General features: G+C 33.6%; 1 protein-coding gene across 2 annotated transcripts; it reads left to right on the top strand.

Annotated features, from left to right (window-relative positions):
• The first annotated feature begins 1,704 nt into the window (after window positions 1-1,704).
• Window positions 1,705-19,161, top strand: LOC142637289 (protein ROOT HAIR DEFECTIVE 3 homolog 2). 2 transcript variants are annotated; one of them, XM_075811565.1, is made up of 22 exons: window positions 1,705-2,039; window positions 2,149-2,215; window positions 2,479-2,581; window positions 2,960-3,030; window positions 3,315-3,378; window positions 3,454-3,519; window positions 3,636-3,683; window positions 3,767-3,829; window positions 3,926-3,982; window positions 4,317-4,475; window positions 4,572-4,640; window positions 4,731-4,822; window positions 5,821-5,899; window positions 6,977-7,142; window positions 8,801-8,925; window positions 9,822-10,084; window positions 10,174-10,270; window positions 10,355-10,525; window positions 10,600-10,704; window positions 17,282-17,376; window positions 17,496-17,592; window positions 18,584-19,161. In XM_075811565.1, the coding sequence occupies exons 1-22, from the start codon at window positions 1,880-1,882 to the stop codon at window positions 18,872-18,874; spliced, it is 2,508 nt and encodes an 835-aa protein (XP_075667680.1). In that variant the 5' UTR covers window positions 1,705-1,879; the 3' UTR covers window positions 18,875-19,161. The 2 variants fall into 2 exon arrangements, 1 of the variants encoding a protein (XP_075667680.1); XR_012844592.1 differs by lacking the exon at window positions 18,584-19,161 and having other exon boundaries at window positions 17,212-17,376; window positions 17,496-17,549.
• The last annotated feature ends 452 nt before the right edge of the window (window positions 19,162-19,613 follow it).

Below are 19,613 nucleotides of genomic sequence, written 5' to 3' on the forward strand. Positions count from 1 at the left end.
AGATGGAAATAATAATAAATAATGAAATAATTAATTTTTATTTAAATAATTTTTAAAATAGATAATTTGATGATGGTATTTTGAAAAAAAAAAGTGATTATACAAAAAAAAATATGTTCTTATACTAAAATAAATGATAAAAAAAAATAGCTTGAGCTGAAATGCTCTTAAGAGGGCATATTAATATATATCCTATTATATCATCTTCTTTGTCATCATTATCTATATCGGAGCTAGAATTCTAGGGTAATATAGGGGCCGTTTGGTATGGCATTTTAAGCAATATTTTTTAGTTTTTAAACAATATTATATGTCAATATGGATAAAGCAATGCTGCAATTATTTTGGTATAAATAATACAAATATGTGATTTAAAAGAAAGAGAAGCAAATTTAATTTTCCAAAAGAACATGTTAAAAAAAATAATAATAAAGAGAATCAAATTAACAATGGTGAGAAATTCTTAAGTAAACCATAGAAATGACTAAAAATGGAACACTTGAAGTGATATTTTGGCTATTTATTTGAAGTTTAAAAACAATACAAAAAGACTTAAAAAATCAATGAATAAAATTACGTAATGAAAGGAAAATAAGATTATTTGATTAAAATAACATAAAATATCAAACTATTCGGAAAAAACGGTGCAAATGGGTAATTTTATATTTGAGTAAAGCTTATTACACACTTGCTAATACACTCTCCTGTTTACACAAAAATGAAACGAAACCCAAATTAGCAAATTAGCAATCGTGTGATTTGTTGTGGACTTGTGGATAAGAATGTGTATCAATGTATTTTAGAAAGTGAGTTGTGAGTTGTGAGTTGTGAGTGGTGGTAGAGTAAAGGAACCACAAATTTTACTTTACTACTCACGACTCGTTAAATTGAGGCAAAATTGCGTTAAAAGTTGTGATTCTAACATTATTCTTTAAAAAATAGTTGAGTTGTTTTTCACACTTTCACTCTTAAATTTGAGAAATTATACGGTACTCGTGATAGATCATGAGAAGTGTATAATTTCTCATAATATTGGGTATTTATACGGTTCATCCGTTTGACGGTTGAACTAAAATTCCCTTTGTGATAAGTAGATAAGTATGGAATACACAACAGATACAAGCACGAATTGTTTGTTGTTAATGATGAGAGAGAGTTAATAAGAAACAAAATTGGGTAGTAATAATTAGTCTCATCACACGCATTTCGCGTGTGTGATGATTTTTTTTTAGTCAAAAGAAAAAATTTTATATTTTTATTATATATATATAATTTTTATTTTGAGAATCTAATTTATAAGTGGATAAAATAATTTAAAAATTAACAAGAGAATGGTTATATTTTTCAGAAAATATTTTAGCGAGAGTTAAAATTGTATTTTTATCGAATTATATTTTAATTTTGTGTCTATTTAATTATAAGAGGCAAAGAAATTTTTGAACTAAAAAAATAAAAAAATCTAACAAAATAGCCTTAAACAATGATATAGATAAAAGAAAAAAAAAAGCCAAAGAAGTCAGCGTGAACATCGTATCGTTTCAACTTGCTGTCATGTCATACATAGACAGTTACAGACATAGGCACACAGTCACACGCATCAACTTTGGAATAAAACTATTATAAATAAGGTTTCTCAAAAAAAAAAGAAAAAGAAAAAGAAAAAACTATTATAAATAAGGAGCAACCTTGACAAGAAAATGCTCTAGAAGAGTGTAGACAGAGAAATCCGAAGCCCAAGTCCCAAGTTAGCTTTTTGAAACTGATACTTTGTTTTTTTTTAGTGAAGAAAAGAATAAGAAAAAAAAGGCTTATAAGACTTAGTAGTAGAAGATTTTTTTTTGGTGTGATTTTTTTTTTCTTTTTTTGAGTGGAGAGAAGAATGGAGGAAGAAGTAGTAGAAGATTGCTGCGTCACGCAATTGATTGACGCTAATGGGAGTTTCAATGTGGAAGGGCTTGACAATTTCATGAAGAAAGTGAAGCTCATTGACTGTGGCCTCTCCTATGCCGTTGTAGCCATTATGGGTCCTCAAAGTAGCGGTATTCATATTAACATTCTTCTTCTTGTTGCATTTCTTTCTTAATTTTTTTCCAATACAATTATTATATTCTTAATGAGTTTTTTTATTTAATTATTTCATCTGAGCAGGGAAGAGCACCTTATTGAATCATCTTTTCCATACGAATTTCAGGGAGATGGATGCTTACAAGGGAAGGTTGTTTCTTCTTCTTATTGTGCCCTCTTATTTATTTATTCACCTCCTAATCCAATATTATTATCAGGCTCTGATTGATGGGTGCCTAGAGCATTTATTTTTTTTTGGGAGTTGAGTCACAGTTTAAAGGGTATTTGTTTTTGTAGTTTTGTTACTTCCCAATGTAGGTGCGGCCCACTTTAAACTTCCTTATGGAGTGCATAAGGGCGCCCCTTGTTGTTATAACAAAATCCTTATTTTTGATATTGATTGTGTTATTGTAGGACTCAAACAACTAAAGGAATTTGGATAGCTAACTGTGTTGGCATTCAACCTTTCACTATTGCCATGGATTTGGAGGGTACTGATGGAAGAGAAAGAGGCCAGGTATTCACTCTTCTTATATATATTTTTTAATATAACAAAGGGATGCTTGTTATGCTTTTTTTGCTAATAGAGCAGTATTAGTAGATGTCAACACTCAAGGGTATATGGATTGTGGTGTAATGTATTTCTCTTTAAGCATTTCTTTAGCATTGAAGTCTCTTTGCACTTTACTTTTAATAATGGTAGATGTGTCTGAGCATTTTTTAAATTCCGAGGCCCATTCTCACTTCTTAGTTTTATAAATGGTGTCTGTGTGAACAACAGGATACATATATGCATATTTTTTTGATAAGTAACTTTCACTGGAAACTTTTATCAAACTTATAAACCTCTGTTGGAATTTCGTTTATACTCACTGTGTCCTATTTCTCACTTCAGGATGATACTACATTTGAGAAACAAAGTGCACTATTTGCTTTGGCAATTTCTGACATTGTACTGATAAACATGTAAGTAGTTTTTTTTTTTTTAGGATCATGATTATTATTACTGATTATATATGTGTATATATTATGTTTAAAATATATAAGTCTTTAGAAAGAACTGTGCTTTTTGGAGAGGCTGTTCAATTAATGAGCCTTTGGTCTGGTGTTTCTTAGATTTTGATGAAAATATGAAGTTAACAGTGTTTTGTACACATATACATGCAACATTTAGTATGCTAATTGATTAATGTATGCAAGTAACGAAGAATCATTTTAGATTCCAACCAGAGATTAAATATTATGTGCAGGTGGTGCCATGATATTGGTCGGGAGCATGCTGCTAATAGACCGCTTCTAAAAACAGTTTTTCAGGTATTGTGTAGCCATGTTGTTTCCAATCAACAGTTGTTGGTCAGTATGTGATCTTATGGATACTGTGGTATGTAGGTCATGATGCGTTTGTTCAGTCCCCGTAAAACAACACTGCTGTTTGTTATACGTGATAAAACAAAGGTCTGCTCTTGATCGATTTATTTAGGCAATGTGTTTCTCAATACTTAGTCCTCTTTTCTTGAAATCCGCCATTTTTCCTTATTAAATCTTTGTCCTCTTTGTGGCTGTCCATGTAGACCCCACTTGAACTTTTGGAACCTGTTTTAAGGGAAGATATTCAGAAGGTTGTCTTTTATTCTCATATACAGATTTTTGTCTTTTACTCTCTTAATTTTCTTTAGCATCTCAATGGTTATATGTTCTGCAGATATGGGTTGAAGTTCCTAAGCCCCAGGCTCATACGAATACTCCTCTAAGTGATTTTTTTAATGTAACATACTCCCTCTCTCTGATCAGTTGTTGTGCATTTTATGTTTTCTTGGTAATTAATCTTAACTTGTGTCTCAATTTTTTTTCTGACATGAAGGTTGAGATCACTGCTTTATCCAGTTATGAAGAGAAGGAGGAGAATTTCAAAGAGGAGGTACTCCATTTAAATTATTATTTTTTATAAAAATCTTCTCTTGAAGGCCCTTCTACTGTTGCTCCTATCGTGTCTGGAAATTTTGGATTCTTTATAATGTAAACTTTAATTTTTCTTTTTTGGATTAGCTACTTGTATGCTTCTCTTGTATTTCAATCATGCTTTGCTGGATTTTTATAACAAGTTATCTTATTTAAAAAAAAAAATTCTTAATAATTGGAACTTAAGATTCTAGACATCCAGGTGTCATATGATCAGGCCTTGGAAAATTTCCATTTTTCTTGAGTTTAGCATGGTATTATAGGCTTACAGCTTTGTATGCCATCTTATACAGGTTGCTCAACTGAGGCAGCGATTTTTCCATTCTATTTCTCCAGGAGGGCTTGCTGGTGATAGACGTGGTGTTGTTCCTGCTTCAGGATTTTCATTCAGTGCACAACAGATTTGGAAAGTTATAAAAGAGAACAAAGATCTGGATCTCCCTGCTCACAAGGTTATGCATTTTCTTCTTCTCTCTCTATGTGCGTGTGTGCATGTGCGTGTAATTAATTCTAGTAATTTCATGTGCATTTATCTTTTTGTTTATCAGATAATGGTTGCCACTGTCCGGTGTGAAGAGATTGCCAATGAGAAACTAAGTCGCTTGATCTCTGATGAGGTACTCATTTGTGCATCCTCTATTCCAAAGTTCCTTCTTGACAAACAAAGAAATAATATTCCTTATCAGTCCGTATTGAATTTAATTTAGGGTTGGTTGGAATTGGAGGATGCTGTTCAAGCAGGTCCGGTATTCGGTTTTGGGAAACAGCTCAGCTCAGTTTTAGAAATGTATTTTTCAGAGTAAGTTCCATTCTTCTTATGTATTTGATGTTCAAATGCTAAATACACATATATATCCAAGCAGAAAATGACTTGCAATGCATAATATCACAGAAGTTTCATTTAACTCTTTTGATCAAGGGAAAATATTTCTTATAATATCGTCTCTGGTTGCACACTGTATTGTAGTTAACTTTGATCTTCTACATTCATTGCACAATCCTTACTTTTGGTAGATGGAAAGGTAACGTTACTATAATTCATGACTTCACATATACATAAAGGTAACGTTACTTTTGTCTGAGCTCAGTCACTGTTAACACTTACCGTTGAGGGGTATGTCACTCTTTGTTGTGGTTGTTGTTGGTAAGTTATGCATGCACCCAATGAGTTTTTAACCCAAAACCTCACTCTCCACCCATTCATGTGAGAGAAAGAAGTGCCATTTGATTTTGAGCTCATTGATTGAACTACATGCTTTGATCTAGTGCTGCATTCACCTCTGTATTTTTTTTTTGAGAAGACATTCACCTCTTACTTTATTCTATTAATTGGAATGCATCTCACTGTTGCCCTATTGACCATAGTTGATTTACCCCAATAAGAATCAGCAAGTGGTGTTTCAATCCCAAGTGCTTCTACACACACACGCACATACAATTCTTGATGCAGGAAGCTAAGAAATATTTATTTTGATTTTTGATGTCAATTGTATTTTAATTTTACGTCATATTTTAATTAGGTTACTTTATTAATTTCCTAGAGTAAAAGGTATTTTTGTAATTTAAGAATTGGGTTTCCAATGTCAACTAGAATTATAGTTTAGTTTTAGCATTCTCTCTTGCTTGGTGTTGACTCTTAGGTTTCCTATCCTTTATTTTTTCTGTTCAATTTTATTGTTGCATAGTTTTCGTTTTTGTCTTGTGTCAATTTTTAGTATGTTATAAATAGTCTAGAACTGTGTTCTTTTTCTAACGTATCTAATCTTGCTTATGTGTTGTCAATTTCTTTTCCCACAGATATGACATGGAGACAATCTACTATGATGAAGGTGTAAGAAATGCCAAACGACAGCAACTGGTGTCAAAAGCATTGCAAGTAAGGCTTCATTTTTCTCAATTGTTTCAGTTATTAACACAGTTGTGCTTACATTATTGCTAATTCTGTAGGCTATTTGATGCACCCTTGAAGATTAATTTGTTATTAAATTGTAAATTCATATCTTCAAGATTTTTTTTTATAGGGCTCATGTGTGAATTGTAATTGAAGTTAAATCATGTGGTTTTATGGGCCTGGTTATATGTGTACTAAAATTTTAAATTTGGATTTTTTTTTCAAAAAATTATGGTCAATTTTGTACTTAGGGGAAAACTGTCACTTCTGTAGCCCTTGCGACTCTGGTAATTTACTTGATTCTAGAATTTTGTAGGAGATCCCAAGTATTTTATTTTTTTTATTTTCTTGGAGTACAAGTTAGTCTTTTATTATTCATTATCTTATTAGGTCTTTTGTTTATTAGTCAAACTAAGAGTCCTAATATAACTAGTACTAGAAAGTTTTGATTGAGATTTGTGTGATGCAACCTTCTTTGATATGTGATGTCGAGGAAACCCTCAGTGTGATGCTTAGGAAGTCTAGGTGTGATGCCTAGAAGTTTATTTTTTATTCTTCTTCATCCTTAATTTCCAGTAACTTGAAACCTAGCAACTAAACATTGAATTTCTATCTTTAAAATTTTAAAATAAAAAATTTCAATACCCTAAATCACCCATCTTTTTAAATAGCCCGAATAACCCATGAAGTGCCAAAGTACTGTTCCCAGGTTGCTCTTCACTGCCCTGGAACAGAATAGCAACCCAAATCTTAGGTCTTCCCCTTTGTTTCATCCCCAATACTCCTCCTTTTCACCATTAGAAATCCTATATTTATTATTATTATTATTTTCCACCAATTTCCCCACCAAACCCTATCCTAATTCTTCAAAATCCTGGCTGTCCAAAACTTCCAAATCTGATTTGGTTTCATCCCATTTGTCCTACGTCATATTCTGATATAAAATACACAGTTTATATTCTTAAAACTCTGTCTTAAAGAGAAGTTTGTCTTATTGTTAGTTTTCATTTCTATAATATGTTTTATCTTCAATTGATAATTGGTGTCTTATGAATTTTCCAGTTTGTGTACCCTGCTTACACTACCATGTTGGGACATCTGCATTATAACGCACTCGAGAGTTTTAAGACTAGACTGGAGCAGGCACTGCATAAAGGAGAAGGGTTTGCAGCATCTGTTTGTACCTGTACTCACTCTTGTATGCTTGAGTTTGACCATGAATGTGCAGGTAATAGCAGATGAAGTTTTAATCCATACAGCATACACACACTTGTGCAGGGACATCATTCTGTTTGTGTCTGTGGCTATGTTGTATGTCAAGCATTAGATGGGTGTGCTTACTATTTTTGTTTATTCTACATTGAATTGGAGTTGTATTCTTCTTTTCCTGGTGAATTTTCTAGCTGCTTCTTAATATGCGTTTATCACATTACATTTGATGTGCAACATCTGAGAAGTTTGTGTAAGCATTGTGAAAAGTTGAATCGACTACTATTGCTGTCCATGTAGTTTGTGAAAACTGGGTCTTATTTAAAAAAAAAAAAAAAGAACAGAAAACTGGGTCTTATTTTGTGCTAGGTTTACATGTAACGATTGGAATTTGCTCATGTCTTTGTTAATGAGATTATTGAACAATTGTTAGCAATTTTCACTAGTTCCTTATATGAGTGTCTCATGTTTGGGGTTTTACAACTAGTCATTCTATTGCATCTTTTATAGAGTTATAGCCATTTTGTACATAATTCTTTCTTGTTGTAATTCTTTACGCTACTTTGTGACCTTTATTCATTATGTAGTCTCTTTTAATAAAATTATTCTTTCTTACCTATCCAAAAAAAAAATTGGATGATGATAGTAATGTAGGAGAATTTTAGCCCAAAAGGAAATAAAAAGGTCCATTAGTCCATTGTTATTATATCTTAAGGGGGTGACAGAGTATTATTTTGGATAGGGTAGAATGGTGACAAAGAATTTAGGTGAAGTATCATGATTGGTTTGTTGAGGATCCATGGCCGACCATAGTTTTGGGACAAAGGCTTTGTTGTTATTGTATGTATTTAATATTTAAAAGGTCATGTGACTAACATGTGACTTTTAATAAAGTAGGATGGTAATGGTTTGATTTTTATATGTAAGAGGAAGATTAGGATTCTAGAAGGTTATTATAAATAGCCTCTTTTCTTATTTGATCTATAAAATTTCAGACTTGAATATTTCTTGAGCTCTTTGAGCCTAGAGATCAATGTTATACAGTTCCAAATTCCATCCTATTTTCTTCTCCCAGCTGTAATCTTGTTTTATTTCTGGAAATTTCTTCTTAATTCTTCTTCTACACTTAACTTCTCCTCACTGCATCAGATAGCCATTGGCAATGTCCCTTCACTTTCTTTTTTGAACTTTCTTGATCTTTTGAACTTTAGATTGTAATGGTTAGGGTACTCTTAGTCTTTGGTATGCTTCCTGTGTAATGAAGTGTTCTTATTTTTTTTCTTTTCGTGAAATTTTATATATCAAAGAAAGAGGAACTCAAGGCCATTTGTAATTTGGTTGTTTGATATAGATTTGATTTCTGATGCGTCTTCTTTTATGAATATTTAGCTGAAAGTTTGATATCTAGTTTGCTTATATGAATGGTCTTATTAACACTTTAGCCTCTTGTGAATTAGTTTGGGCCTTGCTAAATGTACTGCTTTTTACTTGTGTTGAAGGAAAATAATTTTCTCTGATGTAAGATCTTACTTTGGAAATCTTATGTGTAGTCTACCAATTTCAGCTTTTAAATTACTGATTTGCATTATTGGTATTTAAATCGTGTATGGAATTTTAATAGTCAGTCATAGAGTCAGTACTGCCTCCATTTGATGACCTTCTATGTTCTCCTTTCAGATGCTGCCATAAGACAGGCTAATTGGGATGCTTCAGAAGTCCGGGACAAACTTTGTCGTGATATTGATGCGCATGCATCATCTGTCTGTAGTGCTAAGTTGTCTGAAATTATTGCCATTTATGAGGTATTGTCCATGATTAATATATGCTCTGTTTGTTTTGTTGTAAAATGTTTTACAAAAAATATTTTCAGCATTTTACCATGTTTGGTTCATTATAATATTGGTCAAACATGAAAATTTTTTTCCATAAAATCTGTTGTAAAACGTTTTACCCTTAAAATGTTGGTAAATCATTTTACAAAAACAAACAGTGGCTCTCCCCCCATCTGTTGTCTGGGTCGCTGGAGCTGCAGGTGCCAGCAATAAGGTGTGCAGTACTGGTCACTGGACCTCCAGTACTGGTGGCTGAGCCACTGATTTTGGTGGTCTGTGTTAGAAGAAATTTACATGTCAAACCAAACACCTAAAAATATTTTACTAAACATGTTTTACAAGTAAAATATTTTGCATTTGAAAACATTTTACAAAGGAACAAATGGAGTGGTAAAGAGTAATGACTGGCTTTTGGACTAGGGTGTTCTTCAAATCTTGCCTGTTATATACTATTTACCGAATCACAAACACTCCATTTGGAACCAATTCAAGGTTGACTTGAATTTATACTTATTGTGATGAAATGAAATGCAATTCAAATTTACCATTTAATTCATTCATTCATGAATTTGTAATTCAATTTATATGTTTGGGATAGCAATATTTTCCAGAATTGATTGAAATTATTTAAGTAAATTGTAATTAATTGGAAATCGGGGAAAATTTGATGCAATTGGTCCTTTGTTGGCCAATTCACTTGAATTCTAAGTCAATTCAATTCAATAAGTTTATTTGGGATTCCAAAAACATGAATTAATTTTGTTCCGATGACATGATTTGCGTAGAATGAAGTCGTATTTAATTCATTTTAGTCAATTCATTGGTTTCCAAAAAGTTGCTAAATGCAGATACTGTTTTGTGTGCAGAAACAACTTACCCTAGCATTGAATGAACCTGTAGAATCCCTACTTGAAGCTGGTAGGAGGGACACCTGGGCTTCTATAAGAAAGCTTCTTAAACGTGAGACTGAGGTTGTTGTATCAGATTTTTCAACTACGATTGCAGGTTTTGAGTTGAAACAAACAACAGTTGATTTGATGGTGCAAAAGTTAAGGGATTACGCAATAAACTTGGTGAGGAAAAAGGCAAGAGAGGATGCTGGGAAAGTTTTGATCCGTATGAAGGACAGGTAACAAACTTAAATATTTGGAATTTTTCTTTTTATTCTTTTTGTTTTTGGCATTTTAGTTGCTTACTGCATTGGTTAATAAATTTCAGGTTCTCAACAGTATTCAAGCAGGACAATGATTCGATGCCTAGGGTTTGGACTGGGAAGGAAGATATTAGAGCTATTACAAGGGATGCACGCTCTGCGGTAACCTTTAAAGGACTTTTATGAATGGAGTTTAATAAGATTTACCTGTGTATTCCTAAAAATCATCTACAATCTTTCTGGCAGTCTCTAAGGCTTTTATCGGTTCTGGCTGCCATACGCTTGAGTGAAAATCCAGATAAGATTGAAAACGTACTTTTTTCCTCTCTCATGGATGGTGCTGTTGCTGTTCCATCTTCACAAGATAGAAACATTAAAGCTTCTACAGACCCTCTTGCCTCAAGCACATGGGAGGAGGTACTGGTTGTGTCTTTTAGCATAATGTTCTTATTACCAAACCAATTTCTCATTAAGGATCAGCTATAATATAGGTTTCCCCAATGGATACATTGATTACACCGGTGCAGTGTAAGTCTTTGTGGAGACAATTCAAAGCGGAGACTGAGTATACTGTTACTCAAGCTATTTCAGCACAGGTAAATTTCTATGCATTCTGTTTCTCTTTTATAAGTTATTCTGCATTTTTTTCTTATGTTATTTAATAGTACCTGCAATATTTACTAATGGTTTGCAATAGAAATGATTAACCATTTTCATTAATCTGAAGTTTCTATCATGGATTGACTATTAAGTTAATTGGAACTTGGAAGCTTTATATTTTAATGTGTGCTAAGTATGGTTCTGCTGAATAGAAATGAATAACCTTTTCAATTTGAAAAGTTTCTTTGTCTATGACCCTTAACTTATGTGCTGATTGGTAAGCTTTAGATTTTAACGAAGTATGGGTGTGCACCATCCAAAACTGTTACTTAACATGTATTTTGATTTGTGTATCTAATATCTGAGTTTCTGTTATGAGTTTTGAGTTGCAATTACTGTGAAACAAGCCATGCTATTGTGATTATTTGCACTACAGAGGAGTGATCCGAGGAGTTGCATCCCTGAAAAACTACTAATTGGTATTTACTAGAAATTATAGTATATACATGAATTTGAAGGGGCATGTTGGGGCTGAATTCTCATTTTTAAATAAACATTTTCAAAATGTTATGAAATATTATGAATTTTAAAGAGTGGGGTTGTATGAAAATGCTTGTGGATATGATATATGACTTGGTCAAATCTTTTTACAACCCAAAATAGAAAGGAAAGCCCTCGTACTATAATTTTTAGGACTATTGAAAATATTACGAGTAAGTTCACAGAAACAACTTGTATAAAATTTACCTTTGTTTATCTAAAGGATGTAGAATTATTGAACCATTATGGGCCCCACCACCACCACCACCACCACCACACACACACACACACACACACAAAGAGTAGAAATTATAGTTATATTTTTTATTATCTTTAGTGTTTGCATGCAAATAGACACAGACAGGATAAATATATATATATATATATATATATATGTATGTATGTATGTATGTATGTGTGTGTGTGTGTGTGTATGTATGTATGTATGTATGTATATATAAATTAGATTCATGAAGACACATGTATATAGGTGCTTCAGGAATGGACTAAGCCAAGAGAAGTGCAAGAACTTCTCTGAACTTTTTCAAGGAATTGAGCGAGAAATTACATTTAACACTATTTTTTTTATATGTAAGTAAAATAATTATTTTTAAGACAAGGAGAAAGCTCTAGTATATAGGTAGTATTCTAGAGCTACTTTTAAACGTTATAATTGAAAGTTTAAAAGATAAATAAAATCTACAAAAAAAAGTAGAATGAACCCCTCCGAAGGTGGATATCCAATCATACAAAATTCTCAAGAATAAAGGTTTTATTGAGATTAATGCAAGTTCAACACCTTCAAAAGCTCGACTATTCCTGTCTCTACAAATTGTAAGGCAAGGTGACTATGACCATGTTTGCCTTGCAAACAAAGTGAACAAATTAATAGGTATCCTTGGCATCACTAATCTAACTCTGAAAATAGAAGACAAGCCAGCGAAGTTGGTTGTATCTTCCTATGGATGCATGTCACAACATTTTAGGGAGACCATGATTATATGACAATGACATGATCCATCACACTACTGCTAATACATACTCCTTCTGAAGGGTAACACAAATATAGCTTGTCCTCTTATGGAAGATATCATAATTTTGTCTTGAGACATCAGGTTAATGGCATCTTGACTGCTGAAAAGTTTGAAGATGAAAATCAAGATATGGGACAAATTTGGGAAAGAAGTTCAGCTTTTGGAGTTTGATGATTATCCTGTAGAGATTTGGCAACTATTATAAAATTTTAAGGAGCTGTTTGTCCTCCAATGAGAATTATTCAACAGACTTTTGATTTAGTACCAAGGGCAGCAATAACAAAAATTTGCCAACTTACAGAATGCCACCTAGGTAGTAGGCTGAAATGCAAAGCAAGTTGAGGAGTTGACTGCCAAAGGTTTGGTATTTGAGAGCAAAATCCCCATGTGCTGCCATTGCTCTTGCTTATATCTAAAAAGGATCGTTCAAGTAATGGATTCTAGTCCTTGTTTATCATATATGCTTGACATGCTAGTTGGATCAAGGTTTTCTCCAAAAATAGACTTGAGGAGTGATATTGTCATATTAGATTGAGTGGCGATAAATGGAAGACTACATTCAAGACACTAGATGGGATTAATGAGTAGCCAGTGATGACATTTTGACTCTTATGTGTCAAGCACTTTCATACGTGTTATGGTTGAGGTAGGTAAACCTTTCTTGGGCTATAAGATGTAGATTTGAAACTAGAGAAGATCATTTGAACCAAGTTTTAGAGGTATCAACAAAGTGAAATTCTCTATGAACTTGAAGAAGTGCTCTTTCTTGCGTCACAATGCTGGGTTTCTTGTGTCAGTAAATGGATTTTGATTGGATAAAGAGAGGGCTATCAAGGAGAGTGAACAGTACCACGATCTATGGGGGATGTTTGTAGCTTTCATGGATTAGCCTTATTTTACAATAGATTTATAAGAAATTCCAGCACTATCATAAGTCCTATCATTGAGTGCTTAAAGGTTGCTAATTCTGGGTGGATCAAATCAACATAAAAGGCCTTTGAACGAATCCAAACATTAGTCACAAAATCTCTGATTCTTGTTCTATTGCTGGAGTTTCTTCTTAAAGCCTCTGCTTGTAAATTTGCTTGAAAGGTTGTATCTTTTTGGCTAGATTAGATAATACCTAAGTTCCCTTTTTTTTTTTTTTTTCCGAGTGTAAGATGGGGGATTGAAATTACCCCACTGGTGGCATGCCATTTGGCCATAAGGCCACTGACATTCAGATAAGGCCTACATAAGGTGAGAAGTGTCCAGAACTTAAGGAAGCAAAACCTGATCATTATGAATATGAAATGTGCAATTTAAGAGACAACTGCTTGAATAGCTTCTCACACTCTTTTTATAATATTTCAATCAAGAAAAGTGACCACAACTAAAGGGAGCAAAATTCTTATCATTATGAATATGGAATGTGCTACTTAAGGGACAAAGAACTGGGGGTCTACCCTTATTGGATATGAGGTGAAAATGCTGCTTGTGGAGCTTGTTAGCTTGAGTGATGTAGCTATGGGTTCATGAAGTCCCATCTTTCAGTCCCAGCCTCACCAAACTTGGAATAGAAGAAGCCCTCAGTACAAACAGAGAAGCAATATTTTTTTAATAATTACATAGATAATCAAGTTTAATCTAAAGATCAGGCAGTAGTAAAGTAGTGGTGGTGGGAGTGGTCTTTTGCTTTAGAAATATTTCTACTTAAGTAAGCCATAATCCCAACTGAATTGGGGATAGCGTCCTGAAATTTTTTTCCATAATTTTTTTTTTCTAATTTCAGTTATGTTTTAGATTTAGTAGTTCTCTCTCTCTCTCTCTCTCTCTCCAAACTAGAATCTGTCTACTCTTTTAAAAATATAGTTTGAGTTCTTGAGGAGTAAACCTCTATCAGAAACAGAGCACTCTGTGGAATTGAGTTTATTAAATTTTCTCTTCTAGTATATGATATGAATCCTTCTATTAGATATATTTTTATATAATATTTGAAACATATGTGCTTTACTTTTTATTAGGTGTGAACGTCTAGGCTCCAAGAGGCTTGTGTGCTTAAAACCACTCGACTCACTTACCTCCATTGTTTGACTCTGGTAGCACCTTTTCTTCCTCTTCAAGTTTTACACGGGTCACATGCGCCATTGTGGACATGCATATGAGGTGTGTCCCTCTTCTTGAAATGCAAAAACATAGCACCTTTGACCCCCAACCATCATTGGAATCAGCTTGATCAGAATTGCTTTGTACTTCATATCTTACTACGTCATTTCCCTTTTTTTTCCTCTTCCGTTTGGATCATTATGATAGTATGTCAACCAATCATTTTTGCTACATGGCAACATGGAACACTTTGAAATTTACACAACTGTTGAACCCCTTCGTTGTGCACTGTATACTCTTCCAAACAAAGGGTCTCCTCATATCATAATGCAACACCTGACTTTCTCCCATTAAGGAATACTGTTGAGCATCTTCAAGGTTAAACAAATCAACCACTCCTAATTCATATCTAATGAATTGGTTTAAACCATTAAGTTAACATGATGTTATTTTCTCTTTAGTCTGGTAGATGCCAACTCAAATAGACAGATTTTGTACTTCAAAGTGCATTCTTCCACAAAAATTCCTCTTTGTTTCAATGTATGGGATCTTTCACACAATTCCATTGCATAATTAGTTGACAAAAATTATTACTGCTACTTTGCTTTCATGTGCTCGTGTTTGATTTTTTTCCTTGCCTTTTCAAGCCTGCTGCTCACCAACGCTCTTCCACCATTGAAGCACAATACCATTCACTTTAAGCTTCACAAACAACACATTTTATCTTCACTCATGGAATTCTACTCTAGATAAGCCTCCAATCTAGTTTCCCAGTCTAAATAATGCTCTAAGTGCACCAACTGATCCTCCAATCTGCCTCCTGTGGCATTCTACGAGTTTGGCATCAAGAAAGGGCTTTCATCTTCTATATCATGTTTCTCATCTTCAAGCCCACCTTCTTGTATATTTAAGGTTTCTTGGTTGCCTTTCAAAGTCTTTAATTATACAACTCATCTCAGCCATCTTTGTCTACCAGCCTTGATTTCCTATATCCCCATAACGTCTAAACCACAGCCTAAAGTTACAACCTTCAACTCAGATTTGAATAGTGTGGCTTAGATCTAGGCTCTTTTGTTTTTGTCCCATTTTATGTGGAAAGGAGAACTTAAGATCCTGTGTAGATCTGATATGATCCAGTTGAAAGATGCCACCTTTCAAGCAAATTGATGATTACATTAAAATAAATTCTAGCTGTAAAATAACATTATAGCTAGGAAAAGAAAATGAGATTGAAATTTGAAGTTAGAACTCTAAAAAATCAATTTCTAGGCCCAAAGTCTAGGAAATATGAAATTTGATCTGTAAAGAAAAGACTACTTACAATAACTCAAAAGAGAGTATTTATAATAGCTTTTAGTAACTTAGGATCCTAGCCCTTACTCTTCTTTATAACAAAAAAAAAAAAAAAAAAATCCTATCCCTCCATTTTATTTAAAGGCATATGCTAGCCACATGACCACTAAAATACTAAAAGAGATGTTAAAGAAAACATAACATACAGACATAACTATTCTTGTAATAGCTACGGGCTAGACAAAATGGTCTAATGGGCCTTCTTTGCTGTGGACTTAGATGCTCCTGCACCAGATGTATTTGTGTTGAATTGATTTCTTTATACTTTACTGAACTGAGGATAGTTTTGAGTCTAGGATACATTTTCTGGGAAACTGCTTAGCAGAAAAGCTACTGCTATTGGTGGTGCTTCAGATGCCCCAACTACCTAACCTGGGAATATTGAGAATTGGGTGGAGCTTGCTTAACAGAAGACACTACTAGTGGCAGCGCATAGGATGCCCCAATTTCAACCTGGGAATATTGAGGATTGGGCTCCTTTTAAATCAGGGCATTTTTTTTTTCTACTAAAATATCAAAAAGGGGTAGAGAAGATGATTTTCAGAAGCTTTTTAGGACTTTGAATACTACCTTAATGATTGGAAAATAATATTTAAAAGACCCTTGAGTTAAAAATACGATACCAGCTTTTTTTCCCCCTCGTAAATCTAGGTGGTGTCATTGTACTGAAAATAAAATATGGTGATGTGAGGTTGTGAGCTAGTGTTATGTTAAAGAATAAAAAATAACTTGTAAATTGAGGGAAAAGTAGAGGAAGCAGGCAGATTGCCAAATTAATGTCAGCATTGTTTCTCTTGGAGAGGTTTCCTATTTGACTGTGCTGTATGTCACCACGGGATTGTTCACTACTAGGGAACTTGATCTTTGCAGCTGCTTATGTAAACTTAATGCCAAGAGCCTTGTGGCTCAGTGGCATTACCCTTTTCAATCCCCCACTCCCACTTGTAAGCACAAAAAAAAAAAGAAAAAAGGTCATTGTAGTTGTGCAGTTAATTTTAAACTATGTTTTTAATTATTCTTCGTCTATATTTGAGTCAATTTTATTTCCCAATTGGATGATTTTTCTTGTACAAATTGTTTGGTGCCCCTGTTTATGTGATTAACTATATTGAAAATGCCTGCTTCTAAGATCTACACTGTTATTGTGCTCATAGGCAGAGTTTTCCTGTGGTGGAATCTGAGTTTACTGACATTGTGTTTTCTGGAGACCCAATGCATATTGGGAAAAGCACTTTAGTCCTAAGAATTAAGTACACAACTAAAACAAGGAATTATTTGTTTGACTTGTTAAATACGTTGCCTTGTTTGTCAATATCTCACTTTATTTTAGATTTAGCTTCTCCTCTGCAACAGTTTGTTATTCACAAGTGATTTGTTTAATGCAGTTTGGTTTTTATGAAAAAATGAATTTGTATTGGGAATTGATAGTGTTTTAGTTTTAGGTCTTAAAATGTGAAAATTCCCCCATTCATTTGTTTCTTATCTCTGCAGTTGCTCATGATCTTTTCTCTTTATCTTGGCACCTATCTGGCACACTCACGTAAGATCCTTTTTTTTCTAGGAGGCTCATAGGAAAAGTAATAATTGGTTACCTCCTCCATGGGCGATATTGGCAATGATTGTCCTTGGTTTTAATGAATTTATGCTCCTTTTAAGGTAATTTTAGCTAATGCAGTCTCTTAATCCCTGTATAATTAATTTTAAGTCTGATGTTCTTAGCATTTGGCTCTTTAGTCTTCTTGTGTTCATTGACACGTTTTCTTAAAATGAAACAGGAATCCGCTCTATCTCATGGTTTTATTTATCTTCCTTTTACTATCAAAAGCCTTGTGGGTACAGATGGACATACCTAGAGAGTTTCAAAATAACACTGTGAGTATACAAGGAAAATTAATCACTTTTCCCTTTATTTAAAATAAATGAATCTTCAGGTGTAACAAAATAAAACCTAACTTCTTAATGTTTATGAAATAAGACCTGTTACAGATGACTTTGTTATAAGCAACTGCTATTCAGTCCATGAGTTTTTAAATGGTACCACTTCTAACATCCATACAGTTCCAATGTAAGGCTTGTTGTATCTGCATGAATTATTCTGGTAATATATCCCTTGCTATCAATTAAACATTAATGGCTAAAGTATATGCTTGGTCTCTAAAATTTTAATTCAATTTCAATTTTGTCTATCAGAAAAATTTCAAGTTACTCTTTATGTTTTTCCCCCACTTTTTTTATCAAATGAATCAATTTCTTCTCTTAACACAGTTGTGACCAGAAAGGCTGATGTGCACTATTTTAGTTTTAGTTTTTTTTTTTTTTTTTACTTGATAAATAACAAAATACACATCTTGCTTAGAAAGCCAACCCCCAAATATTTGTGGGGGAAAGTTTCTCCCCTCATTTTCCTTCCAATTTTGCTGCACATGCGTGTAATGCACAGCACAATTCACCACTGAGTTTTTTGAGAGTTGGCTTAATAGGTAACATGTTTATTTTGGTATGCACCACCATGTCATAATAAATGGGTACCACTATAGTCTCATCAGACTAAATGGACCCATTTGAAAAATTATTAGGACTAACTTGACACAAAATATTATCTAGGGATGAAATTGAAATTTGGCTAATTTATTAGGAACCAAACATATACTGTAGCCAAATCCAATTTATACCATATCCTACAAAATTTTGACATTGCATAGTTTGATATCTAGTTGGTTGTAACTTTAGTATCATTTTTAGACAAACAAAGTTTAGAAACATAACAAGCCCTTTGAGGAATGATGACGTAGGAGAGGCTGCTTAAATCTGAGCGTGTCCTTTTCTGAACACATGCTGAATATTGTATGTGTTTTCTTATCAGCTGGCTGGACTACTATCAATTTCATCAAGGTTTCTTCCCACTGTCATGAACCTTCTAAGAGGACTTGCTGAAGAAGCTCAAGGGCATCCAGCACCTGAAGCACCAAGACCACCATATTCTTCGGCTTCTCAGAGTTTCAGGAATCAAACCCCTCAGCCAAATCCTGTTTCAAACTCGATTCCTGAGTCATCTGTATCATCTAATATTTCATTTTCTGATAGTGGTGTTGATTACTCATGCCCAAACTTGATACACAGGCATACTACAAACATTCAAGAAGAACTTTCTTGAAGCAAAATTGCTTTTACATGTATAACTTGTATCAGATTAGGATAGCTGCTCCCTCATGCAATGCTTTTCACTTTTACTCAAAAATTTTCCCTCCTTTTCTTTATTGAGAAAAAAGAAAGAAGGGGGAAGATGAAGAGGGAAAGAAGGTAGTGTTGGTGGGTGGGGGGGTAGTTTTACAAAATAAAGTGAAGATTGTTAATGCTGTATAACATAAAAATATTTTGTATATATATAATGTGGTTATTTTATGGTGCTGAAATGGCATTTTACAAGTTGTGCGTCTTGTCTCGAAGTGTTTGCAAATTTTTACAATACAGAAGCAAGTATGGAAAGGATGAACAGTGGTGATTGTTGGTCCTTTGTTTCTTTTCTCCAGTTAAGAGGGGAAGTGCTACTAAATCAGTTCAAAGCAATGGAAACGACTCTTGTCTCTGAATCCTGGCTGCATGAGTAACCTTAGCCCAATGTAACAACAAGCTCCAATGACTGCAGAATGTTTGGGTACTTGCAAAGAGGAGCAAGCAATATTTTGGAGCAGCTGGATTTCAAGAATCTCAACTATTAGCTACAGGGTCAGTGAATGACATGTTAATTTTTTTATAAAAAATTTATTTATATTTAAAGAGAGAATTTACAACTCATACAAAATCAGTCTTACCAGAACTGAACTAATTGCAAAGTCCTTTAGCTTGATTTACCTTTTGACCTGCGAGAGAATCCATGCAAAGTCCGATGCGGT

This window comes from Castanea sativa, chromosome 5, assembly GCF_040712315.1.
Source record: "Castanea sativa cultivar Marrone di Chiusa Pesio chromosome 5, ASM4071231v1".
Classification (NCBI taxonomy): domain Eukaryota; kingdom Viridiplantae; phylum Streptophyta; class Magnoliopsida; order Fagales; family Fagaceae; genus Castanea; species Castanea sativa.